The 22,804-nt window shown below is 36.9% G+C and overlaps 1 protein-coding gene across 1 annotated transcript in view; it reads right to left on the reverse strand.

Annotated features, from left to right (window-relative positions):
• The window catches only part of PDE4D (phosphodiesterase 4D), a 633,293-nt gene that overhangs the window by 542,286 nt on the left and 68,203 nt on the right, over positions 1-22,804 (reverse strand). Inside the window, exon 2 of the mRNA XM_074932337.1 lies at positions 1,238-1,365. Within this exon, the coding sequence (XP_074788438.1) occupies positions 1,238-1,279 (42 nt within the window). The 5' untranslated portion in view covers positions 1,280-1,365. The remainder of the gene's footprint in view (positions 1-1,237; positions 1,366-22,804) is intronic.

Below are 22,804 nucleotides of genomic sequence, written 5' to 3' on the forward strand. Positions count from 1 at the left end.
CTGTTCCCACAGCCAGGAGCTGAAGCAGGTACAGCCTGGCACACTAAGGAAGCTCCACACCAGCCCTGGTCAGAGATGTCTACACTGCTGTCCCATACCTGAGAGAACAGGGAGGAACTTGAGCAGTTCTGGATAAAATCAACTAAACTCATCCTCTTGGTCCCACAACCAATTACGTTGGATTAGAAAACTGAGACATAGGGGAGAAGGAAGCAGACACACCAAGGCATTAGTGGTGACAAAGCAAAGACAGCAGTCCCAATGTCAGTATGGGGCAAGGTGGAAGAAACTCATTGGAAGATAAAAAGTCTGGATCCGGAGTAACCTGGAATATTTCTCAAGTAAATTATTTTACATACAAGCTGGGAGCCCCTCAGAAAACACGGAAATATAACCATATGTATCCTCTGTCCTTGTAGATGCACCCTAGAACTTTTCTTTCCTTTTACCACTTATCAAAGCATCTAAATAAAATGTCCTTGTCTATTAGGAGAAGGGGTATATTCAGCAACTGAAACGTAGCAGTAGCATATTAGAAAGGAACATTCAGTTTTCATCTGTGCCTGTGAGGCAGAGTTGTTGGTATATAATACCAATGGTATATAACAACCAATGTTGTTCCATGAGCATCTGGAAGATGGAAAAGGCTTCAGTAGCATCCGAGCTTCTCTGTTTCAGTAGCACTCTTGGATACTAGGAGACATACATAGATAGGACCAAAAAAACCCACCACAAAAACCAGATAACAAATAAAATTAAGCCTCACCCAAATCAATGCAGATGTTATTAGCATATTTTTTCATTGATCTCCTGGAACATTACACAGTCAATATTTCAACAATGCATTAATAAACCGAGTGCAGTCCCTGTTACCACCATCAGTGCAGGGACATACATTAATGACTGAGTACAGTGTAAATAATGTGTGAGCTTACATTTCAATGAATGCTCAAGAAAAATCTCTTTTAATAGCTCTGTAAAATACACCCTGGAAAATTAATGTCTCACAAAAAGTAATTCAAAAACGTACCACTATTCAGCAATCTTATCTCTGTGTGCAAGTCACACCACATATTTATTTAAGCTACAGATACAAGAATGGGGTACCAGAAAGATTTTATCACAGTTGCTATCCTACTCAGAAAATGGTATTTGAAAGGATAACATAACACATAAGTAATATGGAAGAATACTGACAATAAAAATGGAAGTAAGGAAAAGAAAACCTTCTACTCACACTTTTGCTCCTCCCATGTAGACTACAGGTATTCTTGTTCATGGTGGCTCTATGACTAAATCAGAAGTGTTCTGCAAGTTTCACAGGAGAGGTTTTATCCCTCGACCATCCAAATACCAGCTGTTATACTGAAAGGAAATTAATTTATATCATTAGCATCAAGGTCTTTGCAAGTTGTACAAGATCTAGGCATAAAACACTGCTTCAGTGTATAAAAGCTGTAAACCTTCTAAGATCCAGTAGAATAGATGCTTTGTGTATCACTAAACTCTTCAACACATACAGTTACCTTGAACCATACAACAAACAATTTCCATGAACAGCACATGCTTTCCCATCAATAACAAATGCATGCCAACCCAAACAGTTACAGAAGGTTACAGACTTCTGACGCAGTGCTTTTTGACACAGTTATTTAACTAAATGTTAGCAGCATTGTTCATAATAATGAATAAGCCTTATTGGGTATTTTTAGCCAGTTTCTCAGTCTGAAGGCATCTATACTATTCAGACCAGCAGACATGCTAAATTTATGGAAAGAAGGTCAGCTACAGTAATTTTAAAATTCAGGTGCCTCAGGATGCTTAAACCAGCAGTTGGATACTTTCATATAGTTGTCAGAGCTTGACAAATTCATGTTTGTATTACAAAAATAGCTAAGCAAATGCTCTAGCAACTGATGATGGAATGGCAGCTTTGAAAAGCAGCATTCATCAGCCTCTGGGTAAGTGCATAATCATGGAAGAGTAGAGTCAAAGGGAAATTCATATGCTCCAGGATCAGACAGTGGAAAGATTTATATTCTCATTTCGGCCAGGTACATCTCTGCACACACTTTTTTCCTTAGGTCTTTCAGCCAAAGATGAGGTGAAGTGCAATTTCTGACCAACAGAGCTGTTCTGGTAAAATCTCATAATATGCAATCAATCATACGAACAAAATTCCAGGTAAGGCTTTTTTCCCTTATGGGCAGGCACATCACTGATGCAACTCATATGGGTACCAGAAATATTTTCCTAGGTTAGGCATCACCCACACTGGCATAGTTTTGCTAGCATAATGTACTGTTTTAAAATGACTAAGTTTTTAGAATCTCTGAAGCGCACCTCTGCCAAAACAGAAAATGAACTCTTAAATGTCAGTATGATACTAAGAGCCAAATGTATTCACATAGATATATGCATGTACAGGTGTAGTTTCCTGCCCCCACAGAAGAACACTATGACCTGTGACACATCTAAAAGTCTAGTTTTCCTTCCTCAGAAATCCACTCATTTCAATGCATGAGCAAGTCTTCAGCACGCTACTTTTTATTTGCTTACTAAAACTCTGCCACTTCCTTTAGATAAATAATAAATATGTGTTGATTATTTATGTATTTAATTATTTATAGGCAGCATCCAGTAACAGAGAAACAAAGCCAACTGTTGAGGAAACAGCTAATTTTTTTCATAATTAGATATCATATATACAAATATTGTTGTTGGCAGTTTTGCAACAACAAAATACAAAATCTAATTTGCAATTAGACCTGTAGCAGCGACACCTTCCCATGGTCCTGCTGGATGACCTTAAGGGTAACCAAGTTAGACTCTGCCTCAGTGTGATCGAGTTATAGTTCCTTCCTCCCTATCACCTGGCTTCAATGACCATTCAATAGTTTTTTACAAAGGTGAAACAAATTCTGGCATTGATTTTGTACCGTTGCCCGGAGCCTGTGCCCATAACTATATAGTTGGGCCTAGTCTGGCAGTTCTTGAGTGTAGTGCTGTCCATCTTATGTATACCCTAACATTATAATTGATAATATGGGTCAGCTGATGCAGATTACGTTCATATTGGTGGCCACACAAAAACGTCCACTGGACTTTTGAGATTAAGTGGTCAGCAGAAGCATCAGAGTCCACAGGAGACTGGTGGAAGAGGAAACTGATTTGAGTGGGCTAGAGTTTATTAACTCAAGAGATTGAATGGTGTCATCCTACCACCTGGAATGACAGTGTGGCCAAGCTGCCAGAGATGTATGAGGTGCCTACCTCTTGGAGTCTCAGGGGCACTACCATGAGCCCAGTCTCCACAGAGGCAGAAAATGAGGAGAGGGAGGAATCCTTGCTCCCAGGAGCCATGGTTCAATTTCCTCCATTGCCTCAACACCTATCCTTGCTACCAGTGGCGATTTGCCAAACAAAGATACAACAGTTGTGCAGGTCCCAGACAAAAATCCCTCATGTCCATGCTGTGGAAACTGGATAGGAAAAATGTTGAGACTGACTGAATATCTAAAGAGAGTGCATGGGAAGAGAAAGATCTTATTCCAGCATTCCCTGGAATGCACTGAAAGAAGCAAAAGCAATATGTGTATTGTTTCTGCACAGAGGTGATAGTCTTTATGTGAGAAAGAAATCTAAGAATCACATCAGTAGATCTGGGAGCACATAAGAGGTGAGTAGTGGACACTACATTGAAATACTGCACAAGATCTTAATCAGTTTCTAGGATATTGTTATAGACTTTCCTTAAGAAAATTTTCATTCCTAGAAAATTATCTTATTGTAAGCTATTAATATACTACTCATAGATTATATCTAACGTATTTGAATATATATAGGTACACATAAAGGCCATATCTATCTAAGTTTTGTGGAATGAAAAAAGAATTTTCAGTGATGAATCTTTTACTTGTCATCTCTACATAGAAATCGGTATTCACAAGAGCATCTTCATGTTACTTTTTCTATTTAAAATAGCTACAGGTTGAAATGGACACAAAAGTATATAAATCATGTCTCAATCTATTCCAACAATGCTCAAAATACACACAAAAGAAAAGATATACTTAGCTAATTAAAACAGTTAATGCCTTTAGACAAAATTCACAGAAGTCACATAAAATATCTGGAACTATGTATGAAACCAAGGTAAAAGTTTATGGCTTTAGCTCTGGAAAGCAATATTAGCACATTAAATGGGTTTCAGTTATTTCACCTATTGAGAGACTTTCTGTCTTAAACACTTGCAGTCATGTTTGTACAAACATCCATAATGTACAAGTTCATACCACAACCATAGAGAAGGATAGCAGAAGTCTTAGAATAATAGAATAGAAGAGAAAAGCAAAGGTTATTAATTGCTAGGATGAAGGTTAAAGAGATTACTTCTTGCCTGATGTACTTTTGATCAAAGAGACTGAAGAACATTCCCTGGTCACTATTTTTCTGAGGATGTAATACCTAGACTCATCACATGATATCACGAAAAGAGACATCATTGAACAACCCAGAGGTGCTTCCAGACTGATGCGGTTTATTATAACAGAGATGTGAGTCATACAGACTGACGCCCTACTTTCAAACCTTTAAAGCTTCCCAAGTTTTCATTCAAAGCACTGTGAACCTTATTCCCGTTGAACATGACAAATATGACCAAAATATTAGCGAAAGAAACAGTGAAAAAAAAGAGGTGTTCATAGTGGACTTCAGGCAGAACCATATACATACACATTTCATTATCGTAGTCATTAAGCCTCAATAATTACTATTCTTACAGAAACTGTCAAACACAACAGACAAAAATGCTAGTAACTTTAAACTGAAGCTTTTCCTGATATTGCTTAACTTTTAAACAATAGAGGACAATTAAAATGCAAATCTTTCTCCTGAGTTTGTAGCTCAATTACAAAACTTTTTTTTTTTTTTTTTTTGAACAGGAGACTAAGAAATGACAAAATAAATAAAAACAACTTCCCATTTGTGTTCTGTTTCTAGCTCTATGTTTTCACTACTCTTTCAAGATGTTTGCATGGAATGCTGGTCCACTGAGTGGAACAGCATGTTCACACAAAGCAAAACAGTACCATTCATTTCAGGAATTAATTCTATGAAGTTTAGAAAAAGTTTACAAGAGCAGTATTCGAAGGGGAGAAATGATAAACAACAAAACCTTGGCCAGACTGCTTTAGCAGATTCCAGGGTGCATCAGAAGATTTTAAAAGTAAATAAAATAAATTCTTGTAACATCAAGGATATTATTTGTTTGTATGTATGTTTGCCTCTTCACAGAAGAAGCATATTTTCTTTTAAAAGAGCTATAAACCACTCCAGAATAGTCATTGCTGCACAATTTGATGGACTTGCACTCTTTCTTCTTGCCAGATAGCCTTACATTACTTTAATTTTATTTATTTTTCAAAAACTTTCACTGAAATTTACACAGGCATACATTGAACTAGCCAGGAAACTCTTATGTTGTTTTAATATTTACAAGTTGACTGTGAAAAACTCGGAGTGTTTAATGCTTGTGCAAACAGCTGCCATCCACCTTCTAAGAGGCATTTAACAAACAGAAACTCAGGTGAAGACGTTGTCTTCCATGAGGAGTTAACACTCCACGTGCCTATATGTTGTGCTTGCTCACTCTTACATACATAGTTTGTTTGTTTACCATAGGTACTTATCTAAAACCTGAGCAAAAGGGTTTCAGTATAAGAATTCAGAATGAAGATTTGGGGGAGCAAACTGCTGAAAGCTGGCAATATTGTGGTATTACTTATTATTTTACTAAATCTGACTCTAAAGGCACCTGTGTCTGCATCAGATCTGTGTTTAATAAAGTATAGCTCTAGGCTTAACTTTTTTCTCCTTTCTGACTGACAGCAATACAAAGTTACACTTTATCATTCATGATCTAGAAAAATTTAATACAGTGATTAAGGTTGCCAATCACTGCCTCAAATCTTTCTATAAAAGGTGTAATAAGGACTTAGGGTATGGCTTACTCCCTGTTGCAACCCAACATCCACATGCGTGACTGAGATGAGGAACACATACTGTTCATGGCTGACATGTCTCTATTTCTGAGTAGTTCTGGGCTGATAAAGCCAAAGTTTTTTAAATTAAAAAGACAGGAAAAAACCCACATCATCATACAGGATTAGAGATCTCTTGAATGATCTGCCTGTCTCTTTGATATGCTATAAGAAACCTGGCACTGCTCTGAAAAAGTATGTTGTTTACAGATTTTAATCTCAGAGACAAGCAAAGCACAGTCCCTTTAGAAAAAATGATAAAAATCCAAAACGCCTGAGCTTCTCCCTGCAGTGTATGACTCATTCAGTGGCCAGGACCAAATCTGGAACACATTAATGTTGGCTTGTTTAATTTCAGTTGAGTTGCTGTTTAGGGACATTGTTCTTCCCCAGAACAAGAGCATACAAAAGAAAAAAAGCCGAAACAAAAGAGCAAAGACACCTCAATGAATCTGTTAAGCCACACTGATGAAATTTTCAAAAGCAACAAGCTGTGAAAGACGTAGACAACTGGAACAGATGTGAAAGGCAGGCAAGAGCGTGAGGAGGAAAGAGGTCCCAAAATAAGAATACATTTAATCTTCTTCTAGAGTACGTGCTCAATTTTTATTCATCCCTCCAATGCTAAGCAAGACGCTGTATTTCTCTAGTTACGATTGAGTAGGAAAAAACAGCTTGTATGGATAGGCTATCACTGAGAAAGGAGAAATCTATAATTAAGAGAGACCTATGCAAATAAATACTTGAATATTCAAGGAAAATGTATTCCTATTATCATGCTACTGGCCATTTATCTCCTTAACCATCTGATAAAGTATAACCCAAAAATCAGTCAAAGTTGCCTAGCTGGATTACCTTTTACTTCCTTTCATTCAATATGACATATTTTCTATATAGTCTGCTTCATGTTGTGGGTATTTTTCAAAACCATGGATTCCTTTGGAACAGAGAGAAAACAATTTAAATAATAAAGTGCAAGGTAATGTTTAAAGCAAATCAGTTCCATCATTCTACAGAAGCAAATATCCAGAAACTGGTGCTTGAAACTGAATGATCCTGCCAAAATCTCACGTATTTTATTTTAGAACAGTGGAACTTACACAGAATGTCATAATATCAAACAGAATGTATGTAACATCTCTATTTATATTCATTTACACTGCTTTTAAAAAGGCATAATTGTCATGAGGGTGAACATTCCACATTCTTTACATTTGGCTAGATGAGGAGTAATCAACAGTCATACCAAAGATATTTCAATGCTACATCAGTCAACCCCCCCCAAAAAAAAAACAAAACAAAACAAAAAAGATGAGAGAGAAAAGCCTTACTTGCATTATTAAACTGAAAAGCTAATAATTACTACTTTCCTTATATTCTCCAGTTCAAAAACATTGCTATAAAAGCCAGTGTTTCAGAACTGCAAGGGAGCTCCCTGGAGAAATGTATTGTATACAATATTAACATCTCTGAAGAGTGCATAAAAATAACACGGCAAATACATTGATTTCATTCACAAGTGTTTTCTATTTTAGTGCTTTTTTGGAATTTCCTTTTCCTGCCATAACTTCTTCTGTTAGCATGAACAATATGTAAACAGTCTCTCCAGTGGAGAAAATGGGAATTTTGACATTGATCCAGGTAATGTCAAAAATTAATTTCAATATAATAGACATGAACGTCACACTTGCAGAAAACTGTCTTTTCAGCCATTTTTCTTTTTCAAAGGGAAATAATATCATTATTTTCTGTAACAATAATGCCTCTGCGAGTATTAATCACAAATCCAGCAATCAGATGACATGAATATTTTTACTGTCAGTCCTTGATTGTTAAGTACTGTACCATTTTTCTTGGTGGGATGCAAATTCCCAAGATGCTATCAAACAAACCTAAGCAATACTGGAGAATTACTTTCCTACATACTTTCTCCAACAGTTGAAATGTATGAAATGCAGGTTACAAGAACAACTTTTCAGGAAATTTTTGCAGCCTATGCAAGGAGAAGCCTTCTATTTTCAGAAGTTCTTTGAAAAAACATATTACCATATTGATACAATGCAAGTACTGCTATCAGACAATTTGGAGAACTTGTTACTAGAAATGTCATGAGTCACAGTTATGTGTTGGATAATGAAGACTGGCCAGCAGGATGCTGGATTTAAAAAAAAAAAAAAATGGAGTGAAATTACTGTAGCAGGTTACAAAGCATAGAGGAATGAAAAGATAGTCCTATTGCTAGATGATCTATTTCTTCGGATAAAGTTATAAAGCCTGCTTTTCTGGATACAGAGAATGTGATTTTAGCAGTATACAGCATGACCTCTAGGGGGACAGTAAAGTCCATTCAGTGCCTTTTCTCTTTTTTTTTTTTTTTTTTTTAAATAACTTCCATCCAGAAGTAACTGTCCAGCACTTACCCCAGAAAAATGCTTTCGAACAGAAAGACAGAGATGTAGGAGCTGAGCAACTCAGTCAGGCACTGAGTCTGGGAAGGGGGCAGGAAGAGGCAATTTTGGGTAAGAATATTTCCACTAAACGTATTTTCCTTATGACTGTATATTTGATAACTGCATTTATAAACTTACAACCAATTGCTAGTATTTTATTCTTCACTTTTATGTTATCTCTGAGGACTCACAGCCAGGGACTTGGGCTGACTCAGTCCCAGGGGCTGTATCAAAACTGATTAAGATGAGATAGGCCTTTCCTAAGTATGTGAAACCCTATTACATGTACAAGGCTAACTGCCAAGTGTGACCACAAGAAAAGAATTGCGTGCTCACCTTTAACACACTGAGAAAAATCTCATCTTATTTTACAATCAAGTGATATTTTTCCTTTTTTATTTAAACAGTAAAAACATTTTTTCTTCAATCTTTTTCTCATGTGCACTGGGTTTGTGTGGCAGAGTTTTTGGAGATGGGGCTACAGTGGTGGTCCCCTGTGAGAAGCTTCTCAAAAGCTCCCCTGGCTGCAAGTCAGACCTGCCTCTGGCCAAGTCTGAGACAATTATTGATGGTGGCCACACTTCTGTGATAACATATTTAAGAAGAGGAACCTGAAAAGGAGTAGGGGACTTGTGAGGAGTTACAAGAACATTGATGTGATAATTGAGGTTAGTGGAAGGAAGGAGATGGAAGGTGGAAAGGTGCACCAGAGCAGAGAGGCCCCCTGTATCCCATGGTGAGACAACAGGGCTGCTCCCCTTGCCACCCATGAAGGTCACCAGAGGAGCAGAGATTCACCTGCGGCCTGTGGAGGACCCTGGGACTCTGTAGGAAAAAGCAGCCCCCACTGTCTTAGTTCTGGGAGGACTGCAAGAATGCATCCCGTGGGGTGGACTCATGACAGAGACAGTTTGTAGAGGACTGTCTCCCATGAGATGGACACCACGCGGAGCAGGGGGAAGAATGCAGAAGAGTCATTCCCCCTGCCTTGCAGGAAGAAGAGGTGGAATGGCTGCATCCTCCCTCCCCTGCCCCTGCACCACTGAGGGGAGAAGGTAGAGATATCAGGAACAAAACTGTGTCCCCAAAGAAGAGAGGGGTGGGGGCAGGTGTTTTTAAGATATGGTAATGCTTCTCACTGTCCCATTCCGTCTGTGTTAGGTGGTGGTGTTGTGAGTGTTTTGAATTAAAGTGAAGTCTTTTATCTTTCCCTAAGGAGCCCGTCTTTTGCCTGTGACCATAATGGGTGAGTCATTCCTTCCTGTCCTTAACTTCATTCCTAACTCTTTTGTTTCATTTTCTCCTTCCCAGCCCTGGGGCGACGAAGGAGGGAGTGAATGACTGTGTGGCTCTCAGTTGTCCTCTGGGCCCAAACCATGACATTATGCTAAAAACAGATCAAAGGGATAGAAAATATTGGAGAGAGTAAATCACAAAATAATTTTTTGCTGGTTCTCTGCCTCTTCTGGCAGAAAGATAGTAAGTAGCAGTAGATATCAACACTTTTGTTGTAATGCTAACTTCTATTTAAGTGAGTTTTAGCTAAAAGAATTTCCTCTTTCATTGTCAGGGAAGTCGTTTTCATACTGAAGTGAAATACATGTTTGATACTGGGTTGCATCAGTCTATGTCTGGCCTAAAAAAATTAGGCATACCTGGAAACATTGTCTGGCACCAAGGTCTGCTAGCCTACATCCAAAACGTTAAATTTAACCTAAAAACCAGTATGGCAGCACAGATATCATGTACAGGCGGGAGAATAGCCTGCCAGCCCTGGTCCCAACCTACCACAGCTGCCTGGGAGTGCATCAGTGGACCCCAGACCTGAACCAGGCTGGGAACTACCCTGTGAACAGAACAGCAGAGGCCATTGTAGTTCCCTTGTCACTGCTCACTGCCTCACTCCGTCACCACTCACGTGCATTTTTTTATGTAGGTTATCGGGTGTAAACAGCAGTTTAAGGACCCAGAGCAACAGCAATGCCTTCTGTGAGAGGCAACCATGCGCTTCTCTGTGGCAGTCACAGCAGGGCTCGGCTGGTCAGAACTGGCAGCAGCATCTGCTCTGAGGATGGCTGAAGGTGCTGCAGGAGATGTGGCTGGAGAAAGGAGTCACTTTGCCCTGAGGGTTGCCCCCCTGAGGGGACTGCAGCCCATAGGAAACCTGCACTAGAACAAGGACACCTCCCTAAGGGTACTCCACATACTAGAACACCCCACATACTAGAACACCCCTGAAGGACAGCCATCATTCTCTCTCAGAGTCTCTTTCATTGCCTAAACAGTCCTGGTCAGTCTAATGAATTCTCATCTCTGAGGGATATGGTGTAGTTGAGAACAGTCAGTGTTAGGTTCATGGTTGGACTAGGTGATCTTCAAGGTCTTTTCCAACCTAGATGATTCTGTGATTCTGTGACTATTACACATGCAATAGAATGCTGTACATGTCCTGATGTTATGCCCAACACAGAGAGTAGCACTGAGGTCAGGCACTGCTAGCCCCAGGTCTCTGCCTGTAGGATAATGACTGTTGTAAGGATGCTTTCTTTTTAATGGAGGAACTGACTTAAACCAGCTGCAATACACTGCAAGTTCTTACACACACACACATATCCTTCTAGCACTGAATGGATACTACATTTATTTAGTTAAAAAATGTACACTTCAAGAGGTCTGACCAGATCCTCCCACATTGCTCAACATGCAGGTGGTCATGGCATGTACACACCAGCATAAAGTCTCTGCTTCATTTTCTGCTGTTTTCCACACACTTCCTAACATGTCAGCTTCCTCCTTGACCTCTGAGCATCAAGCTAACATATTCATACAACTGTTTACTTTTGCGTGAAGACTCATTTCTATACAGCAATATTCAGTCAGAGCCTATCATGCAAGTTACGTTTGCCCCCCTCCCACCATGTGCATCACTTTGCATTTCATTTCAGTTTTCATCTGCTTATTTTATCACATTCTGCAGTTTTGCAATTTTACATAGTTGTCTTTAATGCCATGAATAGCTTAGTATCACCATTTTTTTTTCCCAAATCATTTTTAGTACATAGAACAGCACAAAGCTCTGTTTCTTGTCAAGCTCACGTTTCAGTTAGTAATTCATGTATTTAATTCCTAGGCTCCTTTAGAACTGTTCTGCCGATTGTCCTTGTCCACTTTACCCATTTATTTAATAAGCTCTTCTACTATTACCTAAATTTAGGGCAGATCATTGATGTCTCTTACAAGAAGAAAATCTGTTATAAGAGGCTTCACAAGATCTTCTGTACTAAGCCTTTGCTAAATGTTCCTTTAATCCTAGTTATGTCCCTCCAATCTCTCTAGCTGACTTCATGATATGAGGGAGGTTTCTTAGCACATTTGTTCCTATAACCCTTTTTTAGTCTTCCTCATTGTACTTTTCATGTAACTTTCTCAGATTTTATAATGTTTTCTATTTTCCTCATTTGGGCAAAATTTCAACTTTTTGAAGGATGTAATTTATTTTCAAGGACTGTCTTTATCCTACTGTTTCACCATGTCAGCTTTCTTTCACTTTCTAAAAAAACTGCAAAGTATATATTCATATTCTCCCAATTGTTTTTCTTGGCCTTCTACTAGTTGTACCAAAAAAAAAAAAAAAAAAAGTTTTATAGAAGCATGTCCTTTTTCCTATTTGATAAAAATTTTCGAATTCTACTTTTCTTCAGAGATACAAAAATTACCTAGGGGAATGCATCATTTTGAAACATGCTTTTTAAGAACTATCTGTCTTACGTCACACTTGAATTTAAAACCTCTGATATAACTGAACCTCAAAGGGTTTGAAATGTTAGTACAACTTCCTGATTTGATACATTACCTCCTTCCTTTCAAATAGAGATTCAAATAGAGTCTATCCCTCTAAAAAGAATTCTTCTGTTCTAGAAGCATGAATCCCTCAATCTGGTACTATTTTCTCATCTGCACGATGAAACTTTGGCCCTCTGCTGCTTCTTGCAGTTCTGCATGCAATATGGGAAGCACTTGACAGAACAGCACAGCAGAGATGGAGTATTACTTATGCAACTTTTGAAATCTTTTTCTGGAAGTGTTCACGCTTTCCCCATCTCCTCATATACTCATTTGAATAAAGGATAGCAATAACACCATTTCAGAATAACACAGCCACCTTTTCTTTCCTTTCCTTTCGATAACTACATCTGTTAGAATTTACTGATGCAGCTCTAGCACACAAAATTCATATTTGATACCTTAGTTTAAACAAATAACCCTTTAAAAATGTTTTAACTACTATAAGGCATCAGTAATTGTTTGTTTTCCATCTTTCACCCAAGCCATGCCTTCAGATTATGACTTTACAGAGCATCTAAGTGTTCCCTTCTGTATGCTGGTTTTTGCTTCTTTTATGGGCAACACTAACATTCACCTATGCCTCACAGTACTACAATTTCTTCATATTCCATCTTTTCTAAAACCCATCATAAATTCCCTCCTTCTGTTCACATTTTCTACAGCTTTTTTTTTTTTTTTTTTTTTTTTTTTTTTTTTTTTATATTTCAAGTTTATTAAAAATTAAACCCCGCACCCCAAGATACTCCATTTTATGTTATTATCATTTCAGGGAATTTCCAGAGGAACAGGTCCAGACTGAAGTGGTGGAGAGGCACTCGAACTCAGAATTTGGCTCTGTCTTAAAACATAACACACTGCATACAAATGGCTGTTTAGAGACAGCTTTGTGATCCAAGTGAAAAACCCTTGAAACTTGCAAGGCTAACAGTTGTATCATCTAAGGCAGATACTTGCAAGTATGAATTCTTCATACAGGTGAAAGCTTTGTAAAAACCCAGAAATAAAACTTCAAGTATGATAATTTTCTACCTCATATGTTGATAGAATTTTGCCACAAAAGCAATGGAGTGAAATCAAAGCTGGCAAATCTAAAAGTAAATTGAGAGAACAGCCTTGTGGGCCATGGTTTTAATACTATTTTGTCTAGTGGTGAAATACATAGTTAGGAGACCTTGTACACTAGACAGACTCTTGAACACGTTTACTTCAGAGAAATCTCCTGCTTCATATTCCTGTCATATGCCAATGACTGTCAAGGTCACATTGCTAATCCCTAGATTGTGAAATCTAAACATAAAAATATTAGTGACAAGGATCTTGACTGTCATAAAATAAGATATACTTGTATATTTTTGATGGATGATCTTACATCGTTTATTTAAATCATACCAAAAATGAGAAGGATGTTACTCTGAAAGTACTTGAGATAACTGAAAGTGAGCCATCCCCAGGCTTCTCAAATCTGAACTGAAAGGTTGTTATTCATAAGATTAGACTGAGAAGGTGGATAAAATACAAGTTTATGTCATTCTTCCTTTGGCTGAATTTAATTGAAGGAGATTGGAGTTAAAAATCAATTTGTTTAAACTGCTGTTCAATATGTCTTTTTCAAATAATGTTTTATAGAAATACTAGATTTTTATTACATAACAAATTTAATTTACTTTTTATTGTGTTTACCATCTGTCAGTAGAATACAAGTTCCTTATGGAAGAGGAGTTAATATGATCTAAAGGAGAAACAGAAGAATTTTCACAGTGAAGCTACGATACAGTTTTCTGAATACACAAGTAATTAATTTGCTACAGAAAAGAAAAAAAAAAAAAAAGGTATTTGAAATATAAGTATTTGGATGAAGTGCAAAAGAAAGGGTAAAAAAAACCAACAAACCAACCACAAATGAGAAATCCAACAAGAAATTTTTGTCTATGTTCAAAGTTTAGTCTAGTATTTTGGATTTTCCTACTTTTTTATATCCAGCTGCATGGCAACTTTCACAGATACAGCTAGAGCTGGCTTCATGTTATCTTATCATTTATAACCTCTAGTATTGCAGATAAGATTTATCTTAGCTCAAGACAAACTCCAGGACAAGCATTTGATTTTGGATGCAGAAAAGATACATCTAAAGCTTTATCTCTGCAAGCCCAGAAAAGGCTAAAACACCTTTTATTTTATTAGATTTTTGTCCCTCTTCTTTTCTGGCAGAAGACAGCAATTGAGAAACATATAGAGGACTTGGTTTTGCTACATTTCTTACTTAAAAATCCCAGACTCCTCCTATTGGATTTTGATTCTGAGAAAAAAGTGAAAATGATTTCATGTATAAGGTATACCAAAATAATCACAGAAGCCATGAGCAATCACAGAAATTGAGGCAAAAAGATGCTCACAAGTCGTGTACTCATAACTGAAGAAGGAAAGAGTATCAAGAAAATACATGCTGTGTTAATTTGCAAGAAGACTTCAAGGTCCTTAATTTCAGCATTGAAAAATCCTTCTTAACCACAAGTTACGTGCCCAGAGTTCCTATTCAGTACATAATAAAATTAAAAATATGATCTGCAACTAAATAGCCGACAAATTTAACAAATCAAAAAAAGTCAAGCTAGAGTTAATTTGAAAGACAATGCATCTCTCAGCCAGAAAAGAACTCATCTGAACTTCAGATTAATGTGGACAATGATACTTCCTCTCAAATGGAAGAACCCATGGTTTTTCTAGTTATCTTCACTATTTTAAAAGTCTAACTGCTCCCAGAGCTCTGGAATTTGCTCTGGGCTGAACTTCACCCCCTGACAACATTGGAAGAGAGACTTGATTATTCATCTTCCAGTTCACAAGGGAGAGTGCTCTATGTAATGTGTGATGCATGTTTCATGGATTCTGAGGTGGATCTCTCTTCTGGAACTGCAGAAATTAATCCAGTGGCTAAAGGACAAGAAAAGTTGCTATCTGTTCTTAAAGTCCCCCATTATTTTCTGCTTATATTTTAGATCAGGCCAAATTCAGTAACAGTATCACTAGGGGATACTAGAGAATAGCAGTTAATTAAGATAATATTTCAAATAGCAGGATATTATGTACTCTAGATAAATTCTGAGTCTGGAGTAACTTAGCCTTACCCTGTTGAACCTTCAATGAGAAAAAGAAATTCCCTTAATTCTTCCGCAAGGTAAAAATATGCATAGTAATTTTTAGAAGGAAACTGACATCCAGCTTGTGTACATGCACTGATTTATTGCACAAGAACTTGTTCACCAGACCATAATCATAAAATGATTATTGGATTAATCCCCATGGGCAAGATACCAGAGAAATACTCCATGTGAAAATCTAGGCATGAAGGCATTAACAGCAAACTCTTCAGTGCCTCTTTATGGTAAAATGCACCAGCAGCAGCCTCACTCACAGAGAATGACACTTGTGAAATTTAGATACCTCCATAGATACCAGCAGGAAACAGAAGAACTGAGGATCCCTCTTTTATGCCTAAGCATTTAAATACAGATCCTCTTACAAGAGTAATGAGACCTGGCATTTTCATATTGAGGGCTTAAACTTCCTCAGATTTGACAGTAGAGATACTGCTAAATTGTTCCTGTGCAAAATTCAAAAAATTGTTAGGAAAAATGAAAGAAGGAAGGGAACATGAGAGAAATGCAAATAGCAGAATGCAGCCACAATGAACTTTGTACAATCTACCAAGTGTGTGTGTATATATATATATATATATATATATATATATATATATGATGGTGCTGATATTTCTATAGATTTCTATTTTTGAACTGATTATGTTGCCATCTGAGCTGTGGCTACAGCAACAACCAGGATGAACACACACAGACTGCATGGCCTGGCCGACTGAGCCAGGACTTTACCAACTGGTTAAACCTGTGACACTGTGTGGCTGGCAAATGAGGAACTTGCCATTCAGTGTGTCCTTGACATTTCAGAAGTGTGTGTTTTTCCCAGATGAGAGAAATGGCATAAGTTTGTCTTAGTAGGTTCTTTAGGATTATGATGAATCTGAAATACTGAAGAACTGTACATGCAAACAGGTTTGTGGGTAAAGTTTCCAAAACCATGTCATTTGATGACTGGATAGTGAAATAATAGGAAATTATGACAGCAAATCTGTATCAGGCACAGACCTATTTTCTATTTCTAGTAACCTAAGTCCATATAGTGTCAATAAGTGGATCTTTAGAAAGTAAACAAGCTTAATTGCACATCTTTAACATTATTCATTAGATGTCTGTGGATCAGTACTTGATTAAATCATCCTGGTACAACTGCAAAATTGAACTTCAGATACATAATTCTAGGTTTTCATATTAATGTCTAGAATGCTCTTCTATATTCAAGGAATAATCTTTTTGTTTGTTTGTTTTTCCACCATTCACAATAATAAGATTTTTTTCTTTCTTTATATTTCTCCTTAAAGATCAAGCTGTGTTTCAAAGACTGTATTACAAATCACTATTAATCGTTACACAAGCAGTGCACTAAAAATTCTGCTTTAGTGAACAGTCTTGCTGTCAGGTAATAAAACATCATCTTACAAAACCAATTCTGCATGCTTATTTTTTCCACTATCTAGCACTGAATTGTTAGCCCGGGCAGTGTAACAAAGATCTACAGTGGTGTTTTTTTTCTATTGGATTGCCAAGTTAACCATGAGAACCCACAGTTTTAATCAAAAAATAATGTAATCCTACTGCTTTATTTTTCAAGAGCTCAGTCTGGAAACAGATCTGTGAGGCATGTCATATTTTTACATGTTTTTGTATATAGACATACACACATACATTTGCCTGTGCAAAAATACATGCATTTTGCTATATTTATGATGAGTGGGAGACAGAATTTTGAAATGCAAACACAGATCTCATGCTATTTAATGAGAATGTGACTAAGATAATTTGTGTGACTATGACTTCATGAAGCACTTAAAAAGAGACCATAAAAATCAGCAATACTTACATCCAGAAGGGTTTTAATTCACAGCTCAAGCAAAACACATGAAGGTGAGAAAACATCTGATACCATATAATCCAGAGGAAAATCTTATCCCAACTAAATAAGAGACTCTGCATTGATCAGAACTTCTGAATGGATAATTATGTATGTTTAGATTTAAAAGCCTGGGAACCAAGGTTTGCTTAAAATCCTTTCAGTATGATACTTCTGTTACAAACCACACAGTTTATGTGGTGTATTCACTTTAATAGTCCAGACAAAAATATTCATAATATGTCTGTTCCTTCCTAGGCCATAAAGTCACCATGTTAATAAGTTAAAAGCAAAAGGAATAAAAATTATCAAAACGGAACTTCTGCAGTATAAGAAATGTTAAACATGAACCCTACAAACAGGCTAGGAAAAAGGTTTTATTTGTTTCTTTCTCCTCCTCAAAACATACATACCCATTGTCCAACCATATATTATAAACAAGATATATGTTATATTAGAGGAAGATATTACTGGAAACCAAAAATCTAACATTGTCTTGACAACTTAAAATAACATTAGAAATTTTGGGTATTTATGTCCACTTTCTTTCCAAGTCCTCATCATTTCAAGAAATTACTTCAGTGATAAATTTTAATTCAACTCTATTATGTACAATGACAGAAAAAACATCAAAGGAATACAAAGGAGAGATTACAACCAAAGGGAAACATTCTCTAACTGCTGTAATTTATGGACATATTTCAAATTACATGCATACTTAAATAGAAGAAAAGCATTCCTTAAAACATTATAAATATTGCCAACCTTTAAATTTAAAGTATATGAATATGTATATCTTGGTACAGAAACAAGCAAATTACATAGTAAAGTGGCTTCAACACTGTGAAGTTCTTTTAAAGCACAGAAGGTAGTTTCTCCCAAATGTAAATATCATGTGTCCATCTTACCTAATGCTCTACCTTCCTTTCCTGTGCAACATCGTTTTGGACTGCAGCATCCTCATGTGATGTTTGAAATTTTGGAGGTGATATTAATAGCTTCATTTATTTTCATGTTGCCATTCACTAAATCTTGTAGTTTGTGTCTTTGCTGCTGTTCCCATTTGTTTGTTAAACTGCCATACCTTAATTTTTCCTAAGTTGCCTTTTGAGAACTTTAATCTACCAACTTGCTCACTGCACTGAAGTCTGCAGTCTGGCTTCTCGAAGTTCATTGGTTTGGTTTTATTATCCAGCTTTCCCTTCCTTTCATCAACTTCAAGAAGTTGCCTTCCATTTTCATATTCTCAAGGAAATCCCACTGCTTAGACAATATCCTTCTGAGCTGTATTTTAGCTTGCTATGCCAAGAAGCTGTAATAAAATAATCAGGAATCTGATAGACAGTTAACAACTTGCTGTATTCCTTCCCCAAAAGATTTCTAGGAAATCCTTCCTACTGCAGTATTCAGTGTTTTGATTTAGGTTGTACTTGCTGACAGAAAGCACTGTCTACCTGTCCTTCTAAGTTTGGTGGCGTGCCAAACACAACGCTGCCTATGATTTTTTCTCCTTTAAATGGACTTTCAGCAGATCCCATTCCTTCCGCATTCTGAATTCTAGATATCTTTGATTTATAGAGCAACATATATCTTCCCCCTTATCTGTTCCTCCTTCTATAGTGGTGTTCCAGCAAGGCAAGCTATTCCACAAGTCTTTGTTACATCAATTAAATTGTAAAATCAATTATGCATTAAAACTTTTGGCTCCTCTTGCTTGTTTTTTGTTCTTCCTGTATTAAAATCCAGTCTGACTAAAAAGAAAAAAGTCATAGGTAAAGACAGATAAGAATATAGTAAGTGGATGATGGCCTTAATGGTAAGGATTTCACAGATTTTCCATTTAGAACTGAAAATTTTTTTAAAGCAGATTCCAGAAAACATTTTTATCCCCCGATTTGTTCAGATTCCCTTTGCTACATAGTAAACTCCTGTCTGGGACGTATCAAAACATCCTTTCCACAACTGGTCTACAGCTGTGTAACAGAGTAAGTTCCTAGAACTGCTAAATTTTCATGACAGCTAGCAACTGTCAGTCAAAATCGAGTTTCTTCAGAGGGACTGTTCTCCTATCTGCACATTTGAGTGACACTAGAAACATCTATCCTTGCACCTATGTTCAACCTGTACTATGAAGAACAATATAGATTAATTAATGATATCTGAGAAATTAGAAGCAAATAGAGAAAAAAGTTCTGTTGGATTCACAGGTTGCAATCAGTTAACCATGTTAATACTCTGCTGAGATTAAACAAACCAAAATTATATGAGCAGGTCAAAGACATAGCTCTATGTACAGTGTATGATTAACACAGAAAACAAAACAAAAACATCTTTATTTCTTTGTCGATGTCCTCTTAGAGGCTCTTCAGGGATTCTGTAGCGTAGGAGTTAGAAATATGATCAGATAAAAAGTACAGCAAGTGCTGCTGCGGGTAGAACACAAGGTAGTTGAAAAATTAAAAAAATAGCTTGTGATTTAACACATCAGGGAAAAGTGAAAAAAAAATATTTCTTTCTTTCTTCTCACAAAAACTATTAAGACTTCTTGAACACATACTGAAATGCTTATCTAAAATGTTACTTCTTAGAAATGGTGTTAACAAATGCTGTGATGTACTTTTAATGACAAAAATGTTACAAACTATTTTATAAATACCCAGTTTTCTATTTGCAAACTAAGATTAACTGCATTTACACAGAGCAGGTAGCCAAAAATTCAGATTATATAATTGAAGAAAAAGAAAACATCTATAACAACACCTGGGGTTTTTTTCTCTAATGAAGTCCCAGCTGTTCTTGAGGGAGGGAGAGATGAGAGATCCTATTTTAACTCATCAAAAATAAGTAAAACTCAGTATCTTTCCTTAGAGATCTAACTCCCTACTATAAAAAGGTCCTGCAAACTTTTTTCCACCCTTTATTTAGCACTCTGTTTTAACTCTGGAACCACATTACAAATGCTGCTTTGGTATGTCCATCCATACCTCTTTCTAGCCCTATGCTCTCCTGTTTCCTCTTGTCTTTCCTCAAAAGCACAGGCCACTTTACTTCTTTGATAGTCAAAGTAATTTCGAGGCTTCCACAATCCATCTTTGACTTAGTCCATTCTGCAGTCAGATCTGTAAGACTGTGATGTGCACCGATTAAGTGCCTATAGGACAAATCGGTGATTCTCTGTTCCCTCACTGAGTGGAAAGGTAGCTGCTATACTGAGGACAATAACCAGTTACTGTTCAGGACAGAAATCCTGCTGGAGATGACTAAGACCCATTCATTCCCCTTGTGTTTTCAGGCATCTTTAAAAAAGATCTTTTTTCATTCTGTTGTTTCTGCCCTCCCACAGAATATGCTCAGATGAGCTTCCTCCCTAAGACAGGCATGTTATAGACAAGAATGTATTTCCTTTTTTCAAGTCCCTGTCTTGACCTTTACATATCTAAGCATGATAGCACATCTTTAAAGGCTAAAAAGATACATGAACACACACAATTTTGGAGTAAGAGTAAGCCCACTCTAGATTTACAAGTCTGAAAATCCCTAAAAAAAACCCAAACTCAACCCAAAACAACCTCAAAAAACCCACCTCACACCCTCCAGATGCTCCTTTAAAAGCAAAATACTACTCAAATCCTATTCTGTTTAGACTTTCTGCATGATTCCTCTTCTTTTTCAGCCCTTATAATATACCTCTTTGTTTTATATCACAAAAGATATTTGAATTTGAAATCAAGATCTTTGTCACCATACAGTTTGTCTAATCAGGACAGCTTCCCTACTGCACACCACAAAATTCTTTTGGTCATCACTAATTGGTCTGGAAAGTCAAAGGGTTATGGCCAGAGTACAGGCAAGGAGCAAGACCAGAAATTATTCACAGATGGATGACTACAAACACAAATGTCATTCCAAAACAAAAAACCCAAACCATGAAGAAGTAGATGCATATCATCCTAGAGTACTTTATAGCTCATTCTATAGCACAACCTGACCATTACTATCGTGTCTTTATCCTAATAGAGAAAAATTTCAGTTGCATCCAATCCACAGGCACCTTTCATCTTCATGTTAACTGACTGAAGAAGTTTTAAGTAGTTAATTAAATAAATGCATTTACATTCAGGTAATTAATCTGTTTTCACATGATTAATAATAACTAAGAGTTTAAATGGACATTTACTAAGGTCAGCTAGAAATGGAGTTTAGCTAAGCTGTACAGAAGTTCCTCAGACTGTCTGATCTACTTTAATTAATTCCCATCTGTCTGTATGCAAGGCCTTCATCTAGCAACCTATCTTTCACCAGCCAAAGGAAATGCCAGGCAAAATTACTTTCCCAGGGACATGTGCAGACAGGAGCTCTATTGATTGTTACCATCATGAGGCTGGACAGCCAGCCATTCCTCCATGCATGCAAGATAGTGTTAAAGGTTCTGACAATGAGGGGAGAAACCCAGCTACTGCAAAGAATGTTTATGTCAGAGGTAGGCACACACTTTGTAGAGTGAATGGAAACTGTTTTGTAGCCTAGACCTCTTAGTTACAGCAGTTGGGTAGGATTCACAAAACCCTAAAACAGGTAAGCAGTGGCCATCTACATGTTCCTAATCTGGGTCAAAGTAAAACCAATGGCCATGAGTCAGTGCTGAAAGCTGTGCCAGTTGTTTTACTTTGTGCTGAAAGGAGAAGGAGCTTGTTACCATGTTACTACTTACCCCAGCTAGTGGTGTAGTAACCATAAGAAAGTGTGGTAACATCTTGTGCCACCTCACTAAAAACCAGAGCCTGATATTTAACTGCATCCTGCATTTTAGGGTAATGCATGGAAGAGACAATGAATGTCCTTTATAAATAGGGCTAGCATAAAAGCTTTTGAGTAAGGTTATTTATACTACTTTTTTTTTTTTTTTAATTTGGTGAAGCATGCCTATAACTAAACAAACTGTTACAATGGTAAAAATTTAAAAGTACAAGGACTATGACATCATCAGATTAAAAGTCCATGTAACACAATCTTTGTTTTCACAGTGGCAAACACCATATGCCCATGGAAGTGTAGAACACAGCAAGACATTGATAATGTTTTCCTTGCATAATCTCCCAGACTCCAGCGACTTCCAGTTCAGGGTCACCATGAGCCAAAGTAATGTCCTTGTATTCAATTGCCTTTGATACATATGATTATGGTGAGTTAGGTCACCTGAAACATGTATAAAATGCATCAGCTAGAAAACTACTCTCAAATATACTTGTGCTTTTCACATAGATACATTTTAACTGCAAAGAAACAATAGGCACAGGTAGTAGAATAGGTCGCTTTTTACATTTCAAGTGTTTATTTTGCTACAATGTATATCACTTTACAGTGCATAGATGAATAAAAAATAAATGTAATCCATTCCAATTTAGATTATAAATGTAGATAAATGTAATCCATTCCAATATAGATTAT

Source organism: Athene noctua, chromosome Z, assembly GCF_965140245.1.
Source record: "Athene noctua chromosome Z, bAthNoc1.hap1.1, whole genome shotgun sequence".
NCBI lineage: Eukaryota > Metazoa > Chordata > Aves > Strigiformes > Strigidae > Athene > Athene noctua.